This window comes from Astatotilapia calliptera, chromosome 18 (genome assembly GCF_964374335.1).
Source record: "Astatotilapia calliptera chromosome 18, fAstCal68.1, whole genome shotgun sequence".
In the NCBI taxonomy this organism is placed as follows: Eukaryota; Metazoa; Chordata; class Actinopteri; order Cichliformes; family Cichlidae; genus Astatotilapia; species Astatotilapia calliptera.
Window position 1 is genome coordinate 1,633,264 of NC_137439.1, and position 22,285 is coordinate 1,655,548.

At 42.0% G+C, this 22,285-nt stretch overlaps 1 protein-coding gene across 1 annotated transcript; it reads left to right on the top strand.

Moving 5' to 3' along the window:
- The first annotated feature begins 3,685 nt into the window (after positions 1-3,685).
- Positions 3,686-22,077, top strand: LOC113010224 (uncharacterized). The gene is made up of 6 exons (XM_026149201.2): positions 3,686-4,100; positions 8,333-8,713; positions 9,637-9,981; positions 11,019-12,080; positions 16,869-17,054; positions 20,140-22,077. Exons 1-6 carry the CDS (start codon positions 3,929-3,931, stop codon positions 21,321-21,323), a joined length of 3,330 nt encoding a protein of 1,109 aa, XP_026004986.2. The 5' UTR covers positions 3,686-3,928; the 3' UTR covers positions 21,324-22,077.
- The last annotated feature ends 208 nt before the right edge of the window (positions 22,078-22,285 follow it).

Below are 22,285 nucleotides of genomic sequence, written 5' to 3' on the forward strand. Positions count from 1 at the left end.
GGCATGAAATTCTAGGACACTGTAATTATGAGGATGTTCAAAATCTGCAAAATGTCGTTGATGGAATGGAAATTAAGGGTAAAATCAACAAAAATATGCAATGTGAAGCCTGTATACAAGGGAAGTTTACTCAAACTAGGAACCGAGAACCAGATGAAAAGGCCAGGGCAGCATTAGAGTTGGTACATACGGATTTAGCTGGTCCGATTACGCCAAACTCTAAAGAAGGGTTTAAGTATGTTCTGTCGTTTGTTGATGATTATTCAGGTGCAACATTTGTATATAATCTGAAACACAAAAGTGATACAACTCAAGCAACTGAAAGATTCATTGCAGAGGTGGCGTCATATGGGAAAATCAAGTGCATTCGTTCTGATAATGGAACTGAATTTACAAGCAGACAGTTCAGAGATTTATTAAGTAGACACGGCATTAGGCAGGAAACTTCGGCGCGATATTCGCCTCATCAAAACGGAACAGCAGAGAGGAACTGGCGTACACTTTTTGACATGGCGAGATGCATGTTAGTTGAGAGCGAATTGCCAAAGTCTTTATGGCCATATGCAGTACAAACCGCGGGAGTGATTCGGAACCGATGTTTTAACAAACGCACAGGTCAGACAGCGTATAAGATGTTAACTGGAAAAAGACCTGATCTTTCTAGAATGAAAAAATTCGGATCATTGTGCTATGCTTATAAACAAAATAGGGGAAAGCTGGATCCAAGATGCGACAAAGGTGTTTTCTTGGGATATGACAAAAATAGTCCAGCATATTTGATCTATTTCCCAAAAACCGGGAAAGTTGAAAAGCACAGATTGATAAAAATACTAAATCCCGCGACAATGGATCAACAAACACAGAGTGATCAGATGTATGAAGATGAGGTTTATGAATCCAGAAAAGATGGTGAACCCAAACAGACGAAGGATGAGGATATTCCAGATGGTAGTGAAAGCAGTCAAACTGAGTCCGAGGTTAAAACTGATGATAAAGTAGATGCTGGAGCTACACGTTATCCATCCAGAATCAGAAAGAGACCTGATTATTTGAGTGATTATATCACGGATGTGAAAGAGTGTGAAAATGAACAGATGCAAACCAGTGTTGATTATTGCTACAGATTGTTGTGTGAAATACCCACATCATTTAGCGAAGCTATTGTGTCAAGTGAGTCAAAAGAATGGGAAAAAGCGATGAATGAAGAAATCCAATCCCTTAAGGAGAATGACACATTTACTTTAACCACTTTACCAGAGGGTAAGAAAGCAGTGGGGGGTAAATGGGTTTATGCCGTTAAAAAGAACTCAGACGGATCAGACAGATATAAAGCTCGATTTGTGGCTAAAGGTTTTAGTCAAACAAAAGGAGTTGATTATGAGGAGACTTTTTCACCGACTGCTAACTTATCGAGTGTGAGAGTTTTGATGCAGAAAGTGGTTCAGGATGATATGTTGGTTCACCAGATGGATGTAAAAACCGCCTATCTACACGCACCAATAAATGAAGAAATATATATACAACAACCAGAAGGTTTTGAGACAGAATCAAGTGAGACTAATAAACTGGTGTACAGACTAAAGAAATCACTTTATGGGCTGAAGCAATCGGGTCGTAACTGGAACCAAACCTTACATGACTATTTAAGCAGTTGTGGATTTAGACAAAATATTGCTGATCATTGTGTGTATTCAAAAGAAACTGAAAGTGAAAAAGTAATCATCATAGTGTGGGTGGATGATTTACTCATTGCAGCTAACAATGAAAATGTGCTTTCAGGCGTGAAAGAAATGCTCTCTTCTAAATTCCAAATGAAAGATCTGGGGAAACTTAACCATTTTCTAGGAATAGATTTTATTCAAGAAAAAGAATGTGTCAGAATGTCACAGAAAATATATATTGAGAACATTTTAAAGAGATTTAACATGCAAAACTGTAAGCCAAGGTTAACACCCTGTGAACAGAAATGGACTCATTCTGATAAATCCGAGACATTACCAGATGTGAGGAGATATCGTGAAGCGGTAGGATGTCTTATTTATCTGAGCTATTGTACGCGACCTGATTTAAGCTATGTTGTCAGCAAACTGTCACAACATTTCAATGCGCCAACTGTTGATGATTGGACAGCAGTGAAACATGTTCTGAGGTATCTAAAAGGTAGTCGAGGAAAAGAACTGTGTTTTAGGAAATGTTCAAGTGGAAAACTAGGTCTACAAGCATACAGTGATGCAGACTGGGCATCCGATGTTTCTGATAGACGCAGTATGACAGGTTATTGTGTAAGCCTAAATGAAAATGGTCCTTTGATATCATGGAAAACCAAAAAGCAGACAACTACAGCACTATCAACATGTGAAGCCGAATACATGGCATTAGCAGCAACAGTTCAGGAATGTATGTATTTGACTTATTTGATTCAAGATCTTGATGAGTTTGAGTATGAAATACCTATGATATTGGAGGACAATCAGGGAACAATCGCTTTGTCAAAAAATCCAGTGAACAGACAAAGATGTAAACACATTGATGTGAAATATCATTTTATAAGGTCAGCTGTACATGAAAGGAAAGTGCTCATTGATTACTGTCCAACTGAGTCAATGGTAGCAGATATGATGACGAAACCAGTTTCAAAGTCTAAGTTAGAAAAATTCTCTGTATTTGTGTTTGGAATGTAAGATGTTTTTTCCGGAGGATTGTTTTTCCCCAACCTGTGTACAAGTGGGGGTGTTGGATTGTGTGTCCACAGGTGTTTGTACTTTGCGCCGTAATAAAATGACGGTAAAAGGCTCCGCCCACTTCCCATCCAGGTCTTACCATGCAACGACTCTGTGAATGCACTGGAGAAGTGTAGTGGTAGAGTCCTCCGTCAGGAATGAGATATGTGTGTCGACTTTTTATTCTCCCTTAAGATTATCGTGCCATAACGCTGCACAGAGCAGCTCTGCTAGTTAGCAGTGTTACATATAAGCCTCTACACTAATATTTGGTGGATATTACCACTGTGTGGCTGTAACTGCAGCCATCACGTCCTCAGATCAGAGGATACTGACCTAAGGCTGATCTCCAAAAGTTGATTCTGTTCATCTGGACGTCTTCAGCTGGAGAAACGTTTCGTCACTCATCCAGGTGACTTCTTCAGTCTCAGCTGACTGCAGGTTTCCCCAACCTTATAAACAGCACATTTGCATTGAAATTAGCTACTGAAGGGGAGGTCAGCTAAAATAAAATTTGAATTTGAATTTAAATTTAAATTTGAATTTGACCAGCAACGAGCTGTGAGGTCAGTTTCATGATCATTAATATGCAAACAGTCTTCACCATTGATCAGTGGTGATGGCAGGGAGAATGCATCAAGACATGTACAATAATGTCATTATTATTATTATTATTATTATTATTATTATTACTACTACTACTACTAAGCAAAGAAAGCAAGCAGACAGATGTATTTATATGTGAGTGTTGTCACTGATTGGAGTCGTGCAAAAACCAGTATTAGTGAATTATAACATTATTTCAGCCAAACAGACCCAAAAATAATTTAATGCCAAACTTTAAAATAGAGGGCTGGACATCTATTCATGGTAGTCATGGTAACGGTTTGTGTTGTGGGTAAAACGGTCACTGAACCCGGAGGAACCACGAAGGCAGACCTGCTGGTGAGATTTGTGGGTCCGTCTGCTGTGTCGTCACTTTGTGATTGAAATCACTGTTCAGATCAAACATGAAGTTTTCTGTGAGAGCGATGTGACAACAGCGGAACGAAAGTTAGCCGCCCTCCACCGCCGGAACTTCCCTATGTGACACCAGGCGGAAGTAAACAGGAAAAAGCTGAAGTAGCCTTAACTTTCCACAGGTGTCGGGGTCAGTAAAGTTCGAAGGTAGCAGAGTGTATAGTTGTGTGTGAGCCGCGGCAGCAACGATGCCTTCAGTTCAGTATCTGAGAGAGTTCATCAACGAGCGACTAACTGCTGCTGCTGAACAAATATTCTTGGAGTTTGAAAAAACGATCGTCCAGTACGAGGAAGAGATCGACCGTCAGCGCAGACTGCTGGATATCACCTGGAAACCCCAAATCAAGCTGCACAGGACAGGTGAGTGTCCCTCTGGTGGGCTGGATTCAGTCACACAAACCGATGTTCTTCCGTGGACCACAAACAGCGCACTTTGACCTTCAGTGGGCCGGTGTTCCAGATCTACTGGCGTTTAGATCAACTGGCGTTGGTCGAACAGATGTGTGGCAGTCTTGCGTTTCAGGAGCTGCTACCGACAAACCAGCAAAAAAACACCAAATGTGTCACCTGTGACACTTGTGAGGTTGTCTCAAACACACTCCGTCAGTCTTGATGCTGTTGAACAACAAAATGTTTAAAATGTGGCGAGTTTACCTGGTGATATCCTCACGCGCGACGCGATCGCGAAAACAGCAAACAAGTAACACCACGCCGATGTTGTTCACAGGACAGCAAGAGTAAAGATCGGGAGACTCTTGTCGTCGTCATCGTTCCCCTCGCACGGTTTGTTTCTCCGGTTTCAGCGTTTTTGCTTCACAACTACAGCGAGCAGTTTACTTTGTGCACTAACATGGACTCGAGTCAACCAGCGTGGCGCTGTAGTGCCACAGCCTACAGCCAGATCAGCCTGTGACACACATCTGCACCACGTTTGAATTCGTGTCATGCACATTTGTACCTTTCAATTGTGTCTGTTTGTGCGTCATGCAAAGAAACCTTTGAAGAATGAAATGATATCATATATTCCTTATTGGCCTACATTTGTACAAAATTCCAAATTATATACACAAAGTCATAGAAATCACCACTCCAATTGGTCATCATGATTTTAATATTCTCTTTTTCCATAACAATGAAATACGCCTTGGACAAATATGACACATCAATATTTCATTAGTGTTGTCACATCACATCCTGTAAGCATCGTCTGCCTGTGTCTTTTACCTGGAAATGAATATTTCCAGCCAATATAGGCAACCCATCAACATGGCTGGAGTTATATACAGTCTGTATAAGTGTGGTTAAGCTAATGAAGATTTGTAAGGAGACGGCAGTTACTGTGAATTCACAGCAGTTACACAGTGATTAGTAATAAACAGCCAGTGAGAGTGAGTGGATTTAAGAAAGTCAGTGACTCAGGTGTGTCGCTTGGTTTGTCATCTGTTTGTGAGACTGGAGGAGACGTAGAAATCTTTTGTTTTAAATCTTAGTTAGGAAGATTCCTGTTTGAAAACAAGCACGTTTTGTGAGAAATGCAAGAAGCACATCTGCAGAAAGCACACCGTTACATTCTGTCCATCATGTGGACAAAACTGAAAATGTTGAGCATTGAAAAACTGAGAACGTTGGGCAAGTTCAACAGAAATGTGTTTGTAAGAACGAAAAACCAAATTGTTCCTACAATAGTTATGGAAAGTCTAACTGTTGTATGTCTGTGTTCTACATGTTTATCTGATGGGAAATAAAGTTGCTATTGTTTTATTGCAGTTTTTGGATAATTCTGAGTGGATTTACACAGTACGGGTCAAAATGACCCGCAACAAAATCAATGTCACTTTTTTGTTTTTCAACATAGTACAAGGGTTAATTTCCAAAACTTGCTTATGATCTTCAATTTGTAGCAGATCCACTATCACACAGCAGCTGGAGCAGTTTCAAATGGAGCTCAGTCCACTGCTACCACCTGTGGCCAAATACCATAGCCCACTACTAGATTAACTTGTGACACATCTGCACCTGCTGCTATGATGAGTAGAGGCTGAATGGCTGCACTTACCCCTGGTACATCCAGATCTACCCACAAACATGTTGAAAGATGCAATGGCAGCAATGTGGATTGTCAACACTGAAAACATCAGTAAGCAAAGACAACAGGGATCATTTGTTTCTGTTTATTTAGCACCCACAACATTTGTAGTCGCCTTCTGCACAGGGGACGTCCACACACACTGTGTGGTACCACTTTCCACAGAAGGTGCATTCAGTCTGCAAGATTGAATGAGATTGTCAGAGTCATTGTCTGACTGTTTATTACTAATCACTGTGTAACTGCTGTACATTCACAGTAACTGCCATCTCCTTACACATGTTTATTAGATTAACCACACTTATACAGACTGTATATCACAACCAACTCTAACATGTTTGTTTGCAGAGAAAAGACACAGACAGACTACGCTAACGACATGTGATGTTACAACACTAGTGAAATGTTAGTGTCATTTCATTCTTGTCAAAGGTTTATTTGCATGACGCACAAACAGACACAATTGAAAGGTACAAATGTGTTGTGCAAGAAACGAAATCAAACGTGGTGCAGATGTGTGTCACAGGCTGATCTGGCTGTAGGCTGTGGCACTACAGCGCCACGCTGGTTGACTCGAGTCCATGTTAGTGCACAAAGTAAACTGCTCGCTGTAGTTGTGAAGCAAAAACGCTGAAACCGGAGAAATAAACCGTGCGAGGGGAACGATGACGACGACTAGAGTCTCCCGATCGTTTACTCTTGCTGTCCTGTGAACAACATCGGCGTGGTGTTACTTGTTTGCTGTTTTCGTGATCGCGTCGCGCGTGAGGATATCACCAGGTAAACTCGCCACATTTTTATACATTTTGTTGTTCAACAGTATCAAGACTGACGGAGTGTGTGTGAGGTTGTCTCAAACACACTCCAAGTGTCACAGGTGACACATTTGGTGTTTTTTTGCTGGTTTGTCGGTAGCAGCTCCTGAAACGCAAGACTGCCACACATCTGTTCGACCAACGCCAGTTGATCTAAACGCCAGTAGATCTGGAACACCGGCCCGGTGAGCGTCCTCCTGCCCCTGGAAAGTTTAACTACGCATTTAATCCGCATATGAGAGAAAAAACAAAGAAGCCCAGTTTTAACCGCGTGTCTGCTTTTCTGCTGAGGTCTGTCCGCTCAACTCTTTGTCGTGTAAAGTTGTAGAAAAGCTTCTGGTTGCTCTTTGTCCGGACTGTGTCGTCATTATGAAGCAGGAGAGTTTCATTCATTTCATTCGTATCCCAGCTACCACAGGAGAGGTACACCCTGGGCAGGCCGTTTAGCATCACCAGTTAACCTAACCCCACTAAGTGCACGTGTTTGGACTGGGAGGGATCCAGAGAACCCACTCAAACACGGGGAGAACATGCTAACTCCACACAGGGCCGTGAGCAGGGGGTGGATTCAAACTCAGGAGCGTCTTGCTGTGAGGCAACAGTGCTACCCACCACAGCACCGTGCTGCCCTGGATCACAGTCAGTGTGTTTCTGCTGTGGATTGTTGGATGCACTCAAAGTGTCCAATCACAGTTTGTGTCTGTGACGTAAATGCTGACCAATCAGAAGGAGTTTCTCTGTTCTGTGTTGTACATCAGTGGCTGTGTTTTGGGGTTTGTTTTAAAGACATTGGTGCTTAAGTTTTAATCGTATGTACTGACACACTCACTCATTTAGCTGAGACAACAACAGCGCCTCCTTCCTGCTCCGTCCACACAGGAGAACACATGACCTTTTCGCTCTCTTTTCCAAAACACTTTCTGGTATGACGGAATATTTGCTCCAGGAGAAATTTTCCCTCTTTCCAGCAAACCTCCTCCTTCTCTCTCCTCTGTACAGATACACAATATGTACTATACACAAACCCTTCCTGAGAGTTTCCCTCAGCATGTCAGCTGTGCTTTCCAGTCGTCTGGGAACTCTTCCCTGCCACTCGGAGTCCGTCTCAGCTCCTCCTGAGCTCGGAGCAGCTTCCACCATTTATTCCCTTCCTCTGTCTTCTCTCACTTCCTCTTATTGATTTCCAAAGTTATCTTGCAGACCTCCATCTGATGCCCCCAGCTATGTCTCCTTCAGATTTCACCTTCTGTATAAGATGGAGTTCACCTGTGTGCACCTTCCTGCAGTCTCATACATCCCTCTGTGTTCCTCCCTCTTGTTAAAGTTCAACACAACCTTTTCTATCCTTTCTTTAAAGGCACTCCTACCCAGCGCCTCCTCATCACCTCTCCTCCCTTCACTTACATGTTTGTTGAACTCTCTCTCCCCCTGCAGACACTCAGTACTGCTTCATCCAACTTACTCCAGAATTCCTCTTCTTCTTCTACATAACCGACCCGTGTTATCAACATGTGTACATTGTGCAGTATAGACACACTATAAGCGACTCAGAGGCCTTTTTTCAGCACGCGTGTATTCTCTGTTTTGGCTTTTCTCCGTGTAGTAACTTTGAAAGCTTGTGTGTGTGTGTCGGAGTATTTGCCTTTTTATAATATTATTTATTTCTTTTTTGTGTCCTTTTCTACTTCCAGACCTCCCACTGCGACTCCTCTGCAGAGAGGAGGAGGTTCTCCCTGAGCAGCAGCTCTGGGACCAGGAGAGGAGCTCCAGTGTGGAGCAGGAGGAACCAGAACCTCCACAGATTAAAGAGCAACAGGAGGAACTGTGCAGCAGTCAGGAGGGAGAGCAGCTGGGACTGGAGGAGGAGACGGATACCTTTACGGTGACTGCTACTTACGAGGAAAGCGACCTCAGTAACGCCACTCACTCTGACTCCAGTGTGTTTGTTGGGACTGAATCCAGAGAAGCATTCAAAGTTTTAAATAATTCTACCCAGATCGAGAAAGACATCAACCATCAGCCCAGAGAGCTGGACGTCACCACCAGTGCTGAGACAGATGTGCACAGAACAGGTGAGTCTCACTCTGATGGTCTGGTCCTAATCAGAGCCCTGTTACACAATTTATGATGCAGCTGCAGTTATTTTTCAGAGAGAAATACCATGAAGTATTGTTATAATTAAAGAGTTTCAGCATTAGACTCAAAGTATGTATAAAACGAGTGGATCCATGTCAGCTGCAAACCTACGAGTGTTGTTTGGTTAATGTTGTTGGCTTGGTGCTTAAAGACATGCTTTTGTTGTCATTCAGTGTACAGCAAGTGTACAAGGCACACAGTTTCATTACAGTTGGCGCGACACAGGATGAAAATATAGAAAAGCTCTAGTACATATAGTAAGATGTGTATATATGACGTCAGTGAGAGTTACAATGAGAGTTGTAACTCTCAGTGATCGTTTGATTTATGGACCTGCAGCGCAGTTTGAGCGCAGACACGGCTGGTGACGTCAGACTTAAAGACCGGATTACATTTGCACTCAGTAACCTTCCTGTTCTTTCAGAATATAAACAGAATAAATCCACCAACAAAGCCTCATTTAAACTGGTGGAGACGTGTTAGCTGTTAGTCTGCATTGATAAAATAGACAGCAGTTATTTGAGACCTTCAACAATCTCTTGTAGAGTGATTCCAGTCAGACTGTAGCTGTCTTCCGGGTCAAACGATCACTGCGGCGTCACAGAGTTACAAACTGTCTAAATCCTTTAATCTTTAATAAAACTGTTACAGCTGCTCTATCAGCTGTAACAGTTAAGTTTAACATTCAGGCATCCACGAAAACAGAATTTATGAAGTTTAACCAAGTTCGAAGTTAGCAGGGAGTTAGCTCGCTAGTTTCCACCTAAAGATGATACAGCATGTTCATTACCCCGAACATGATTAAAGGAACAATGTATTTCACTGCTTTTCTTTTTCTGGGCTCCTATTGTCCCTGCAGACCTCCCACAGCAGCAGCTCAGGAACCAGGACAGGAGCTCCAGATTGGACCAGGGGGAACCAGAACCTCCACAGATTAAAGAGCAACAGGAGGAACTGTGCAGCAGTCAGGAGGGAGAGCAGCTGGGACTGGAGGAGGAGACGGATACCTTTACGGTGACTGCTACTTACGAGGAAAGCGACCTCAGTAACGCCACTCACTCTGACTCCAGTGTGTTTGTTGGGACTGAATCCAGAGAAGCATTCAAAGTTTTAAATAATTCTACCCAGATCGAGAAAGACATCAACCATCAGCCCAGAGAGCTGGACGTCACCACCAGTGCTGAGACAGATGTGCACAGAACAGGTGAGTCTCACTCTGATGGTCTGGTCCTAATCAGAGCCCTGTTACACAATTTATGATGCAGCTGCAGTTATTTTTCAGAGAGAAATACCATGAAGTATTGTTATAATTAAAGAGTTTCAGCATTAGACTCAAAGTATGTATAAAACGAGTGGATCCATGTCAGCTGCAAACCTACGAGTGTTGTTTGGTTAATGTTGTTGGCTTGGTGCTTAAAGACATGCTTTTGTTGTCATTCAGTGTACAGCAAGTGTACAAGGCACACAGTTTCATTACAGTTGGCTCGACACAGGATGAATATATAGAAAATCTCTAGTACATTTTAGTTGAGTGCGCATGCGCCATTAGCGTGCTGCCTGCTGTAACCCCTAATTTCCCTCGGGATGAATAAAGTATTCTGATTCTGATTCTGATACATATAGTAAGATGTGTATATATGACGTCAGTGAGAGTTACAAACGGTCTAAAGACTTTAGACCGTTTGTAACTCTCAGTGATCGTTTGATTTATGGACCTGCAGCGCAGTTTGAGCGCAGACACGGCTGGTGACGTCAGACTTAAAGACCGGATTACATTTGCACTCAGTAACCTTCCTGTTCTTTCAGAATATAAACAGAATAAATCCACCAACAAAGCCTCATTTAAACTGGTGGAGACGTGTTAGCTGTTAGTCTGCATTGATAAAATAGACAGCAGTTATTTGAGACCTTCAACAATCTCTTGTAGAGTGATTCCAGTCAGACTGTAGCTGTCTTCCGGGTCAAACGATCACTGCGGCGTCACAGAGTTACAAACTGTCTAAATCCTTTAATCTTTAATAAAACTGTTACAGCTGCTCTATCAGCTGTAACAGTTAAGTTTAACATTCAGGCATCCACGAAAACAGAATTTATGAAGTTTAACCAAGTTCGAAGTTAGCAGGGAGTTAGCTCGCTAGTTTCCACCTAAAGATGATACAGCATGTTCATTACCCCGAACATGATTAAAGGAACAATGTATTTCACTGCTTTTCTTTTTCTGGGCTCCTATTGTCCCTGCAGACCTCCCACAGCAGCAGCTCAGGAACCAGGACAGGAGCTCCAGATTGGACCAGGGGGAACCAGAACCTCCACAGCGCACAGAGGAACAGAACAAACTCTGCAGCAGTCAGGAGGGAGAGCAGTCCGTAGTGACAGAGACGAAAACTTCTACGGTGACTCCTGCTCACAGCAAAAGTGACCACAGTGAATCAGAAGCAAACCGTGACCAGCTCCTCACTCACGGCTCTGCTGCAGCTGAGAGCCGAGATCAGGAAGGAGGGAAGAAGGGCGATTCAGACTCTGGAAATCCAGAGTCAAAACTTCATGTAAACAGAAGTCAGAGCAACAATTCTGAAGAATTCCCACCATCAGCGAGTCGGTGTAACACTGACACGGGTCGAAAATCTCTCCAGTGTGACATTTGTGGAAAGTCTTTTAAGAAAAAGTGCCAAATGAAGGAGCATTACAAAATCCACACAGGTGAGAAACCATTCACCTGTAATACATGTGAGAAAAGTTTTGCTCAGAAGAGCACTTTGCTGCGCCACATGACTGTCCACACAGAAGAGAGGTTGTTTTCCTGCCACATATGTGGCAAAACTTTTAGGCAACGCGGGAATCTGATGATCCACCTGAGAATCCACACCGGTGAGAGGCCGTATTCCTGCACAATGTGTGAAAAGACTTTCAGTCAGAGTAGTCATTTGTTGGGCCACATGCGAAGCCACAGAGGAGAGAAGCCGCACCAGTGCGATCACTGTGGGAAATGTTTTTCCGAATCATCGTCACTTAAATTACACAAAGTGATCCACACAGGAGAGAGGCCTCATTCTTGCCAGTTATGTGGGAAAACGTTCATTAAACGCAGTAACCTGCTGCGCCACATGAGAACGCACACAGGAGAGAAACCGTATGTTTGCGAGACCTGCGGGGAAAGATTTACTCTGTCAACATCGCTAAAAAGCCACAACGCGATCCACACGGGAGAGAAGCCGTATCACTGTAAAACCTGTGGGAAAATGTTCCGCCAGAGTCATCATTTGTTGTTTCACATGAAAACACACAACCAGCAGAAGCTGCAGTGCTGAAAGTTTTGTGGAGAAAACAAGTATCTACCAACAACTATTTTGATGTTGTCACGTGTAAAACTGTGTTCTTCATTTGATTTTGATTTTCCGTTCTGCGATGAAGCTTTGTTTCTCTAATGCAGGGTTTCTTTTCACAGTGAGTACCACCACATAAAATATATGGCTCTTAAATTACCAGCCTTTGACCAACATTAGAGTACAGTAGTATACACCTATTAAACACCACATGCAGTTTCTTATATGAATGTTATTTATTAGAACTGTCATAAACAGGATGTGACAGGTGACAATAACAACTGTACTGCATTAAAACATTCTCAGCAGGTGGGATATCCAACCTTTAAGTGATGACGTATGAACAAACTACTCTGCATTTATTAAGGCTGTTGTGTTTTTAACATGTGTCACCAGTGGTACGCATACCACATTTTAAGAACCACTGCCCTAATGAAAACATAACGCGTCTTTTAGAATATATTACATGTTAGATTCCTTTTCCTTTTGGAGAAAGCCATGTTTAAAGTCTTCTTGCTGTGGTTGGTTGGATGCACTGAGAACCTGTCTGACTGACCAGCAGGACTGAGTTCATCCATCTTCTGCTGCTGGGTTTGGGACAGTAGCCTGAGCAGAGAAGCTCAGACCTCCTTCGGGGGAACACTCAGGTATTCCCAAGTCAGGCGAGAGGTGTAATTGTTCTGGATCTGCCTCGGTGCGCATCCTGTGATTTTGTTCTTTCATTTTTTTTATCCTAATTTCTTGTTTTGGGAGATTTCTTTGACACTCTGGAAAAGGACTTTAACTTTTCTAATAGCATTATATCGACCTCTCAGAGATTCCAGTTATTTGTACGTTCAACACGTTTTCAGTGATTTTCTCCAGCAGCTTTTGGATCATTTTCTGACATTTTAAATTTATAATGGTGGTGTAAATATTGAAGTGGAGAAGTAGTTTTTCACCTGGTGTCATCCATCTGCAGTTTTCGAACAGCAGCTGTAACAGTCACACAAACCTTTTCATCGTTACTTTGGTTTCTGTGTGCGTCTGAGTGTCATTTAAACCAGCAGGTATGAGACAATCTCTCACTGATAGAAATGTGTGTTCTTGTTTTTCCGTCTCGTGGTTATTTGTGAATTGTGGGTTCAGATTTTGGAGCGTTGAAAGTGTCAAAGAATTTAATTTCTTTAAAACAGCTTTAATTTTTCCTTTTTCTTCTTTTTTTTAACTGTTTGAGTTTTAAAGGAGACATGAACAAACTGTAGATGTTCAAAGCTGTTAGAAACATTTTGTTATAAATAAAGGGTTTTTTATTCGAATAGTTTTGTGCTTCCACAGCAGCTCTGTCTCTGTCTCTGATCTTTACTGCTTCATTTCTCTGTTGTCTTTGTCATCAGTCACACAAGAATCAGAGGTTTAACAGTGTGTGGCTCCCTCTAGTGGATGTTGTGGAGTATTCTGTTGTCTTTGCTCCAAAGGTTTTTGTACAGAGTTTTGCTGTTTCCTGTCACTGTGGGCTGCAGAGCACAGTAGTACACAGCAGAGTCAGACAGCTGAAGCTTCTGGATCTTCAGAGGAACTGATGTCTTGTTGAGTTCAGCATCAAATCTGTGTTTTGGGAACTCTTGAGCGTTTTCAGTTCCAGAAGCATCTCGCCGTAAAACATATTTCAGATAGTCGTTCACGTCCTGTTTGTACCAGAACAAATATGCGTATGTAGAAGTTGTTTCATATTTGCAGTAAAGTGTAACTGTGTCTCCTTCAGCAGCAATGACATCTCCTTGTTCCTGGATTACTTTGTCTTCTCCTTTACACTCTGAGGAAGAACAGAACATGCAGAGGAAGAGATGGATCAATAAACATGATTAAAATGGTAAATGGCCTGTATTTGTATAGCACTTTACTAGTCCCTAAGGACCCCAAAGGCCTTTACATATCCACCCATTCCACTGGTGATGGCAGCTACATTGTAGCCACAGCCACCCTGGGGCGCACTGACAGAGGCGAGTCTGCCGGACACTGGTGCCACCGGGCCCTCTGACCACCACCAGTAGGCAACGGGTGAAGTGTCTTGCCCAAGGACACATCGACCGAGACTGTCCAAGCCGGGGCTCGAACCGGCAACCTTCCGATTACAAGGCAAACTCCCAACTCTTGAACCACGATCGCCCTCAAAAAGTCACCATTAATCAGACTCACACATTTATTTAAGCAGAGGAAACATGTTGATGTTTGTATCTCACCAAAGAAAAGAGCAGCAAGAATAATCCACAGCCAATGTTCCATCTGTACAACAAGGTTTAAATCAACAGGAGAAACTAGCTGATGTTCAACATTCAGTCTGAGAATTGTTCTCTTCACAGCAGCACTTATTATTGACACAATGGTTGAACACAGTGCAGAAGGAGAGCACCGCCTACTGGATGATGTCGCCCTCTGTCTCCTCTTTGAGTCTCACTTCTCTCACTTCTCCATCACTCAGCTAAAAGTGAGACTCAGAGTCAGATATGTTTCCAGATTAGATGAGCTATAAATGTGGAGACACCAGAAGAATTTCCAGAACCTGACTCCTGGTGTTTATATATATATATATGTATGTGTGTGTGTGTGTGTGTGTGTGTATATATACACACACACACACACACACACACACACACACACACACACATATATATGGTTTATTGTTTAGCATGCCTTTAACATTATGAATCCATGTTTCACAAAGCCAGTACACAGGAATTACAACACAATACATGAAGAGAGACTTAAAAACTAGCAATAAAAAGTAAAATAAGTTATTTGTGTGTGTGGAGCAGCAGATTTGCAAACAAGCTGGTAGATTTGAATTGACTGAAGGATTAAACTCTGTGGTGAAACAGCGTGTGACGCCTGTCGGTTCAAATGTCCATCAAAGAAATGTTTAAAAAAAATCTTCCTAATTTGTCTTTTTAATCATAAAAGAAAAATAGAAAATGGAACCAGCTGGGCCAAATGGACAATGACTTCTAATATGCACTTAAATATTGTAACCAAGTTACCAAGTCTGATCACCAAACCAAGCAATGATACAAAACAGTAAAACAGATTCAATCAAACCTTTATTTAAAAAAAGGTTCATCATTTCACATGAAACATTAAAAACTTTCAATCTCCTTAAAACGTGCAGCTGTTGTTGGATCTTTTTCACTGTAGCATCAAGATGTGACTCAAAGGACAGAGCATGATCGAGAACAAACTTACTTCCAACTGTCCACCAGTTCAATGGCTGCACTGTTTACTACTGTTAGTGCAGGATGGGGGGATGTCCTCCTGGAGTCAGTTACCAGGTCCTCAGTTTTCAAGGTGTTGATCTTTAAGAATGACCGATCGCACCAAGAAACAAACTCATCCACAACAGGCCTATGGGAATATTCTTCACCATGACTGTGTCATCCACATATTTAATGAAATGCCTGTTAGGCTGTGTACTCCGACAGTCATTGGTGTACAAAATATACAGTAGGGGAGAGAGACAACATCCCTGTGGTGAACCAGAAGAATTCAGCTGATTGGAAAAACAGCCGTTTACTCTCACACGCTGACATCTGTTAGTTAAAAAGTCTGAACCTACACAATGGGATGTTTCTGCCTCGCGCCATACCTGGTTCCATAACATTCTTTGTGTTTCATTTTCATTCATGTTTCATTTACTGAAGCTCAGCTCTTCTATGTTGTTTGTTTTATTAAATGTGAAGGACTTTAACCTCCTAAGACCCGAACTCTTCCACAGCAGCGTTTTTAATTTCTCTTTGATATTTGGGCTGATTGGGACCTGATGAATGTAAAAACAAAGAATTACCAGATTTTTTTAAACCTGATTTTTGTTTCTAAGAAAAATCAGAGCCACATATGAGGATATTTGTTTAAAATGTCGATAGAACAGTGGCAGTATAACGTCCTCGTAAGTGGATATCAGGCCCTTGTAGAGCAAAATTGAGTATTTTGGTTTAAATAACCCAAAATGTGATGTCCACATATGTGGACGCCAGGTCCTAGGACTTTAAAGATGTGGTCATCACAAACTTATCATTTTCATTTTTCAAAGGCTAAAAATCACATCATCAGCTCCTTTAATCAGCAGCTCACTGATAAGGTTTTTAGAAACCTGGATGGAAACAATAGTACCATCTGTGACCCACTTAATGAACAAATATAATGAACAACTGGATAATTAATTCAGGCAGAGTTTATTTCAAAACTTTAATTTCCAACAAATGAAAACAGCAAGGTGATGGAGATCATCCGGGACCCTCAGAAAACCTCAGTCCACCCAGTCAGAGAAGCACAGCAGTCATAGATCCTGCTGCTGCCTCTGAAGTAAAAAACACAGATAAAAGCAAAATACAATAAACAGGCTGACTTTTATTTTTTTTACTTTTCTCCTTTATAATGAGCAGAAATAACTCGTTCAGTACCAGTGGAATTTTAGCTAATTTGATTGTGGTCTCTAACTCTCTGCTGGTTTATTTATTTATTTCTGATTTTGGTGGAAATTTGACCGGATACACTCTGCATGGACCCTCACAGCAACGGAGAAAAACAGAAACTGAAAACTTATGGTGGTTATAAAAGTGTTTGGGGATCAAGAGAAACAGACACGTTCGAGCATTACGAAGCGGAACGAAAAGGCAACTCTCCTCTTCTGCCGGAACTTCACCGTGTGGCACCAGGCGGAAGTAAACGGGGGAGAGACGCTAATCTTTTTTTCAGCAGGAGGTCGGTTGTGTTGTGTGTGAGCTGAGTGTGTGAGCTGCGGCAGCAACGATGCCTTCAGTTCAGTATCTGAGAGAGTTCATCAACGAGCGACTAACTGCTGCTGCTGAACAAATATTCTTGGAGTTTGAAAAAACGATCGTCCAGTACGAGGAAGAGATCGACCGTCAGCGCAGACTGCTGGATATCACCTGGAAACCCCAAATCAAGCTGCACAGGACAGGTGAGTCTGTGACGTTTGTTCTGTAGCGATTTTTCGGGCAAAATAAATCCACAGTGTGAGTTACAGTGGTATCAATATAATCAACCAGCGCCAAAATGGACACATAAGACGATCAAAAGAGCAATTTTTAATTTCAGTTCAATGTATATGGCGCTAAATAACAGCAACCGCATCAAGACACTTTATACTGTAAGGCAAAGACTCTACACTAGTGCAGAAAAAACTCCAGCAATCAGATGACGCCCTGTGACCATGCTGGTGAATGAATGTTAGGGGCCTCCAAGTTCTTAAATCTTTTTAGAGCCCTTCTTCAATTCAATTTAATTCCCTTTTATTTATATAGCGCCAAATCACAACAAAAGTTGCCTCAAGGCGCTTTATATTGTACAGTAGATACAGAGAAAAACCCAACAATCATATGACCCCCTGAGCAAGCACTTTGGCGACAGTGGGAAGGAAAAACTCCCTTTTAACAGGAAGAAAGCTCCAGCAGAACCAGGCTCAGGGAGGGGCGGGGCCATCTGCAGACCAGTGAGGAGTGAGGAGAGAAAGACAGGACAAAGACATGCTGTGGAAGAGAGGCAGAGATTAATAACTAATGATTCAATGCAGAGAGGTCTGTTAACACACAGTGAGTGAAGAAGAAACACCCAGTGCATCATGGGAATCCCCCGGCAGCCTACATCTATTGCAGCATAACTAAGGGAGGATTCAGGGTCACCTGGTCCAGCCCTAACTATATGCTTTAGCAAAAAGGAAAGTTTGAAGCCTAATCTTGAAAGTAGAGATAGTGTCTGTCTCCTGAATCCAAACTGGAAGCTGGTTCCACAGAAGAGGGGCCTGAAAACTGAAGGCTCTGCCTCCCATTCTACTTTTAAATACTCTAGGAACAACAAGTAGGCCTGCAGAGCGAGAGTGAAGTGCTCTAATAGGGTGATATGGTACTACAAGGTCATTAAGATAAGATGGGGCCTGATTATTTAAGACCTTGTATGTGAGGAGCAGGATTTTGAATTCTGGATTTAACAGGAAGCCAAAACAGGAGAAATCTGCTCTCTCTTTCTAGTCCCTGTCAGGACTCTTGCTGCAGCATTTTGGATTAGCTGAAGGCTTTTCAGTGAGATTGTTGGACATCCTGATAATAATGAATTGCAGTCGTCCAGCCTGAATTAAGAAGCAGAAAGTTAGCGGCCATCCAGGTCTTTATGTCTTTAAGACATTCCTGCAGTTTAACTCATTGGTGTGTGTTATCTGGCTTCATGGACAGATAGAGCTGGGTGTCATCTGCATAGCAGTGTAAATGTATGCTATGTCTTCTAATGATGCTGCCTAAGGGAAGCATGTATAATGTAAACAGAATTGGTCCTAGCACTGAACCCTGTGGAACTCCATAATTAACCTCAGTGTGTGAAGAGGACTCTCCATTTACATGCACAAACTGGAGTCTATTAGATAGATATGATACAAACCACTGCAGCACAGTACCTGTAATGGGTACAGACATACATACCTTTGCTTTGATGCTTCGTTTAATGCACGGCTCTGTTGCACGCCGATGTGTTAAATGATGTAAACACGAGCATTTCATCCACTTTAGCAACTAAACACAGACCTGCAATACAAACAGATTCAGGAGCAGCGTGTGAATAAACAACATTAAGTCCTCACAGCCTCCAGATTTAAGTCTGCAGGGGGGCGTGGGGTGTAATCCACCGTATTCATTTCTAGGCTTTCATAACATTTTTCAAATTAAAAGTGAAATAATATAAAATATTGTATCAATTAAATTGCATTAATATTTTTAAAATATGCAAATAAAAGCTTTTTTGACAAGTCAGTAAAATTGTACATGAACCAATAAACTCTGAGCCACGGGCCCGAGGGTTGTTAGTTTGACACTGAATTATTATTAATATTAATTCATGTTTGTGCTCTTCTCAGCAGCACAAAAACTTAATGTCAGAAACTTTTCCAAGAAAACAGAGTAAAGGTACATTTTTTGCCTTAATTTAGATTCCATATAAATCTTAATTTTATTTGACTTTGACCTTCGACTGTACTCAAAAAAGTTTGATATTTTTTGTGTTTAAGAATTTTTTTTCTTTAAAAGTTACATTTTGAGTAGATCAAGACAAAACACAAAGATTACATGAAGAGGAGATGCTTACATAAGGCCAGTGACTCAAGAGTGGAGGCAGAAAGCTGTTCCAAAGTTTTGCAGTTCAGCATTTGGAAGGTTTACAACGGTGCGGAAATCCTTTAAGACTTTGAAGTCGGACTGGGATTTTCCGTCAGGGCTTTCTGGTCGTCACCCAGAAGCAAAGCAGCCCCACAGCATCACACTGCCACCACCATGTTTGACTGTTGCTATGACGTTCTTTTTTGAAATGTTGTGTTAGTTTTACATCACTTAAAACGGGACTCAAACCTTCCAGAAAGTTCAACTTTAGTCTCGTCTGGTCTCCCAGATTCTGTCTTGCTGTTGAATATTGAGCTAAGTTCTTTATGTGTTCTTCTGTTTTTCTGTGACATCCTGGATGAGTTGTTGCTGTGCTCTTGAAGAGATTTTGGTAGGCCGGCTCCTCTGAGGAAGGTTCACGTTGGCTCTTGCTGTGGTTCGCTGGAATCACTTTGTCAGATGGCTTCTTCTTTTTTTTTCATTCAGCAGGTCTGGCAGTAACGAGGCCTGCATGTTGGCAGTGGAAAAAAACCTGGTTAATCACAGTGCATTTATTTCACAGCACTGCACTGGTGGTTTGTAATGAACCAGGAAAATAATTTACATTTGAGTACTACTAAACGAGTCGGTGGTCAGTTAGTTTCATCATTGGGAGGGGGGCATCTTGGTTTTGTTAGTCCAAAATACTGAATTAGTGTAGACATCCATTAATTTGGAGCCATTTTTACAAAGTGAAAGAAACCTTGCTTCTCAGTACTCTGCACTGCCACAACAGCTGGGATTGAAACCCTAACTTGCTACAATGAACGGTGATTGACACGCTGACTAAGTAATAGGAATATATGGTGATGTCCTATTGTCATAACCGTGTTTGTTTATTTTTCTTGTCTCTTTCTGTCCTTCCAGACCTTGCACAGCAGCATATCTGTAAGGAGGAGGTTCTTCCTGAGCAGCAGCTTTGTAACCAGGAGAGGAGCTCCAGACTGGACCGGGAGGAACCAGAACCTCCTCAGAGTACAGAGGAACAGCAGGAACTGTGCAGCAGTCAGGAGGACGAGCAGGTTGTAGTGAAGGAAGAGAATGATACCATTTTTAAGGTGACTGTTACTTGGGGGGAAAGCAACCAGAGTGAAGCAGAACCAGACAGTGACCAGCTCGCTGCTCACAGCTCTGCTGTAGCTGAGAGCCAAGATCGGGAAGGAAGCAGGAATGTCAATTCAGGTTCGACTGGAAATAGAAGCAGAAGTCAGAGCAATGATACAGAAAGCTCTCCCATGCCAGCTGATAAGTGTAACACTGATACAGGTAAACAGCCTTTGAAAGGAGATGGTTTTCCCTTAAGAAAATGTAAAAAAGCCTTCAAGAAAAAGTCTCAAAAGAGGACACGTCACAGAATGCAAACAAGCGAGAAGCATCATACCTGCAAAACGTGTGAGAAAACCTTTAGTGAAAAGAGCGTTTTGTTGCGTCACACAAAAACTCACACGGGAGAGAAGATTCATTCTTGCAAAACGTGTGAGAAAACCTTTATTCAACGCAGTGATTTGATGAACCACATGAGAATCCACACCGGCGAGAGGCCATACTCTTGTAAAACATGCGGGAAGTCTTTCAATCAAAGTGGTAATTTGATGGCCCACCAGCGAATCCACACCGGTGAGAGGCCATATTCTTGCACAACGTGTGGAAAAACCTTTAGTCAAGGTAGTAATTTGTTGAGCCACATGCGATGCCATACAGGAGAAAAGCCTCACGTTTGTGAGACCTGCGGGGAAAGATTTACAACGTCAGGGTCGCTTAAAATCCACACCACGAGCCACACAGGAGAGAGGCCTCATCCTTGCCAAGCATGTGGGAAAACCTTCACTACACGCTGTAACCTTCTGCGCCACATGAGAATGCACACAGGAGAGAAGCCATATGTTTGTGAGACCTGCGGGGAAAGATTTACTCTGTCAACGTCACTTAAAAGCCACAAAACTATCCACACGGGAGAGAAATCGTATCACTGTAAAACCTGTGGGAAAATGTTCCGCCAGAGTCATCATTTGTCGTTGCACATGAAGACCCACAAACAGCAGAAGTCGTAGTGCTGAAAGTTTTGTGGGGAAAACCGTATTTCAAACACCTTTACACTACTCCAACAACTATTCTGATTGGCAGCATTTGTTCTGATAATATCTGTTCATTTTTCTTTTTTTTGTAAGAAGTCCCTCATGAACAGTTGACCTCCTCACCCGATCACTAAGGAAGGCCAGCACCACCCTTCAGAGGATGCTCATTTCTGCTGCTATATCTGTGATAACGTTCTTTTGACCTTTTGAATTTCAGGGAGTTTCTAGTTTTGGGAGATTGCTTTGCGATTCTGGAAGAAGGGTTTTGTAACTTTTCTAATAACGCTATAATCAACCTTTGAGTTCAGCATGTTTTCAGTGATTTTCTACAGCAGTTTCTTTGTCATATTATTACAACTGTGTAAATTTATAACAATACATTCAAATATTAAAAAATTGGAGGAGCATTTTGTCAGCTGATGGTCTTCATCTGCAGCCTTTGAGATTTTCTCCTGTGACGGAGTCGCACAAACTTTACCTCCATCACTTTGGATTCTGAGTGTTGTTGAAAACCAGAGGATACAAGACGATATCTGACTCTGATTGAAATATCTGTTATTCTTTTTTACTGTGTCTCAGTTGTTTGTGGGTTATGAGCTCAGATGTCGGAGTGGTGATATCTGACAGCTGAAGCAGTTTTGTTTCTGTTTCTTCAGAAGACAAACAAACTGTAAATGTTCGACATTGTTAGAAAATGTTCTTTATAAATAAAGTTATTTTTCTTCTAATAGTTCTGTGCTTCCACAGCAGCTCTGTCTCTGTTTCTGATCTTTACTGCTTCATTTCTCTGTTGTCTTTGTCATCAGTCCAATGACACAAGAATCAGAGGTTTAACAGTGTGTGGCTCCCTCTAGTGGATGTTGTGGAGTATTCTGTTGTCTTTGCTCCAAAGGTTTTTGTACAGAGTTTTGCTGTTTCCTGTCACTGTGGGCTGCAGA

What these genes read in the sequence shown, in the direction of transcription:
- LOC113010224 (XM_026149201.2), top strand. Translation starts at nt 3,929, where the DNA reads ATGCCTTCAGTTCAGTATCTGAGAGAGTTCATCAACGAGCGACTAACT. An exon ending in CAACCAGCAGAAGCTGCAGT is followed by an intron (nt 12,081 to 16,868) that starts GCTGAAAGTTTT and finishes TGAGTGTGTGAG; the next exon opens with CTGCGGCAGCAACGATGCCT. An exon ending in AATCAAGCTGCACAGGACAG is followed by an intron (nt 17,055 to 20,139) that starts GTGAGTCTGTGA and finishes CTGTCCTTCCAG; the next exon opens with ACCTTGCACAGCAGCATATC.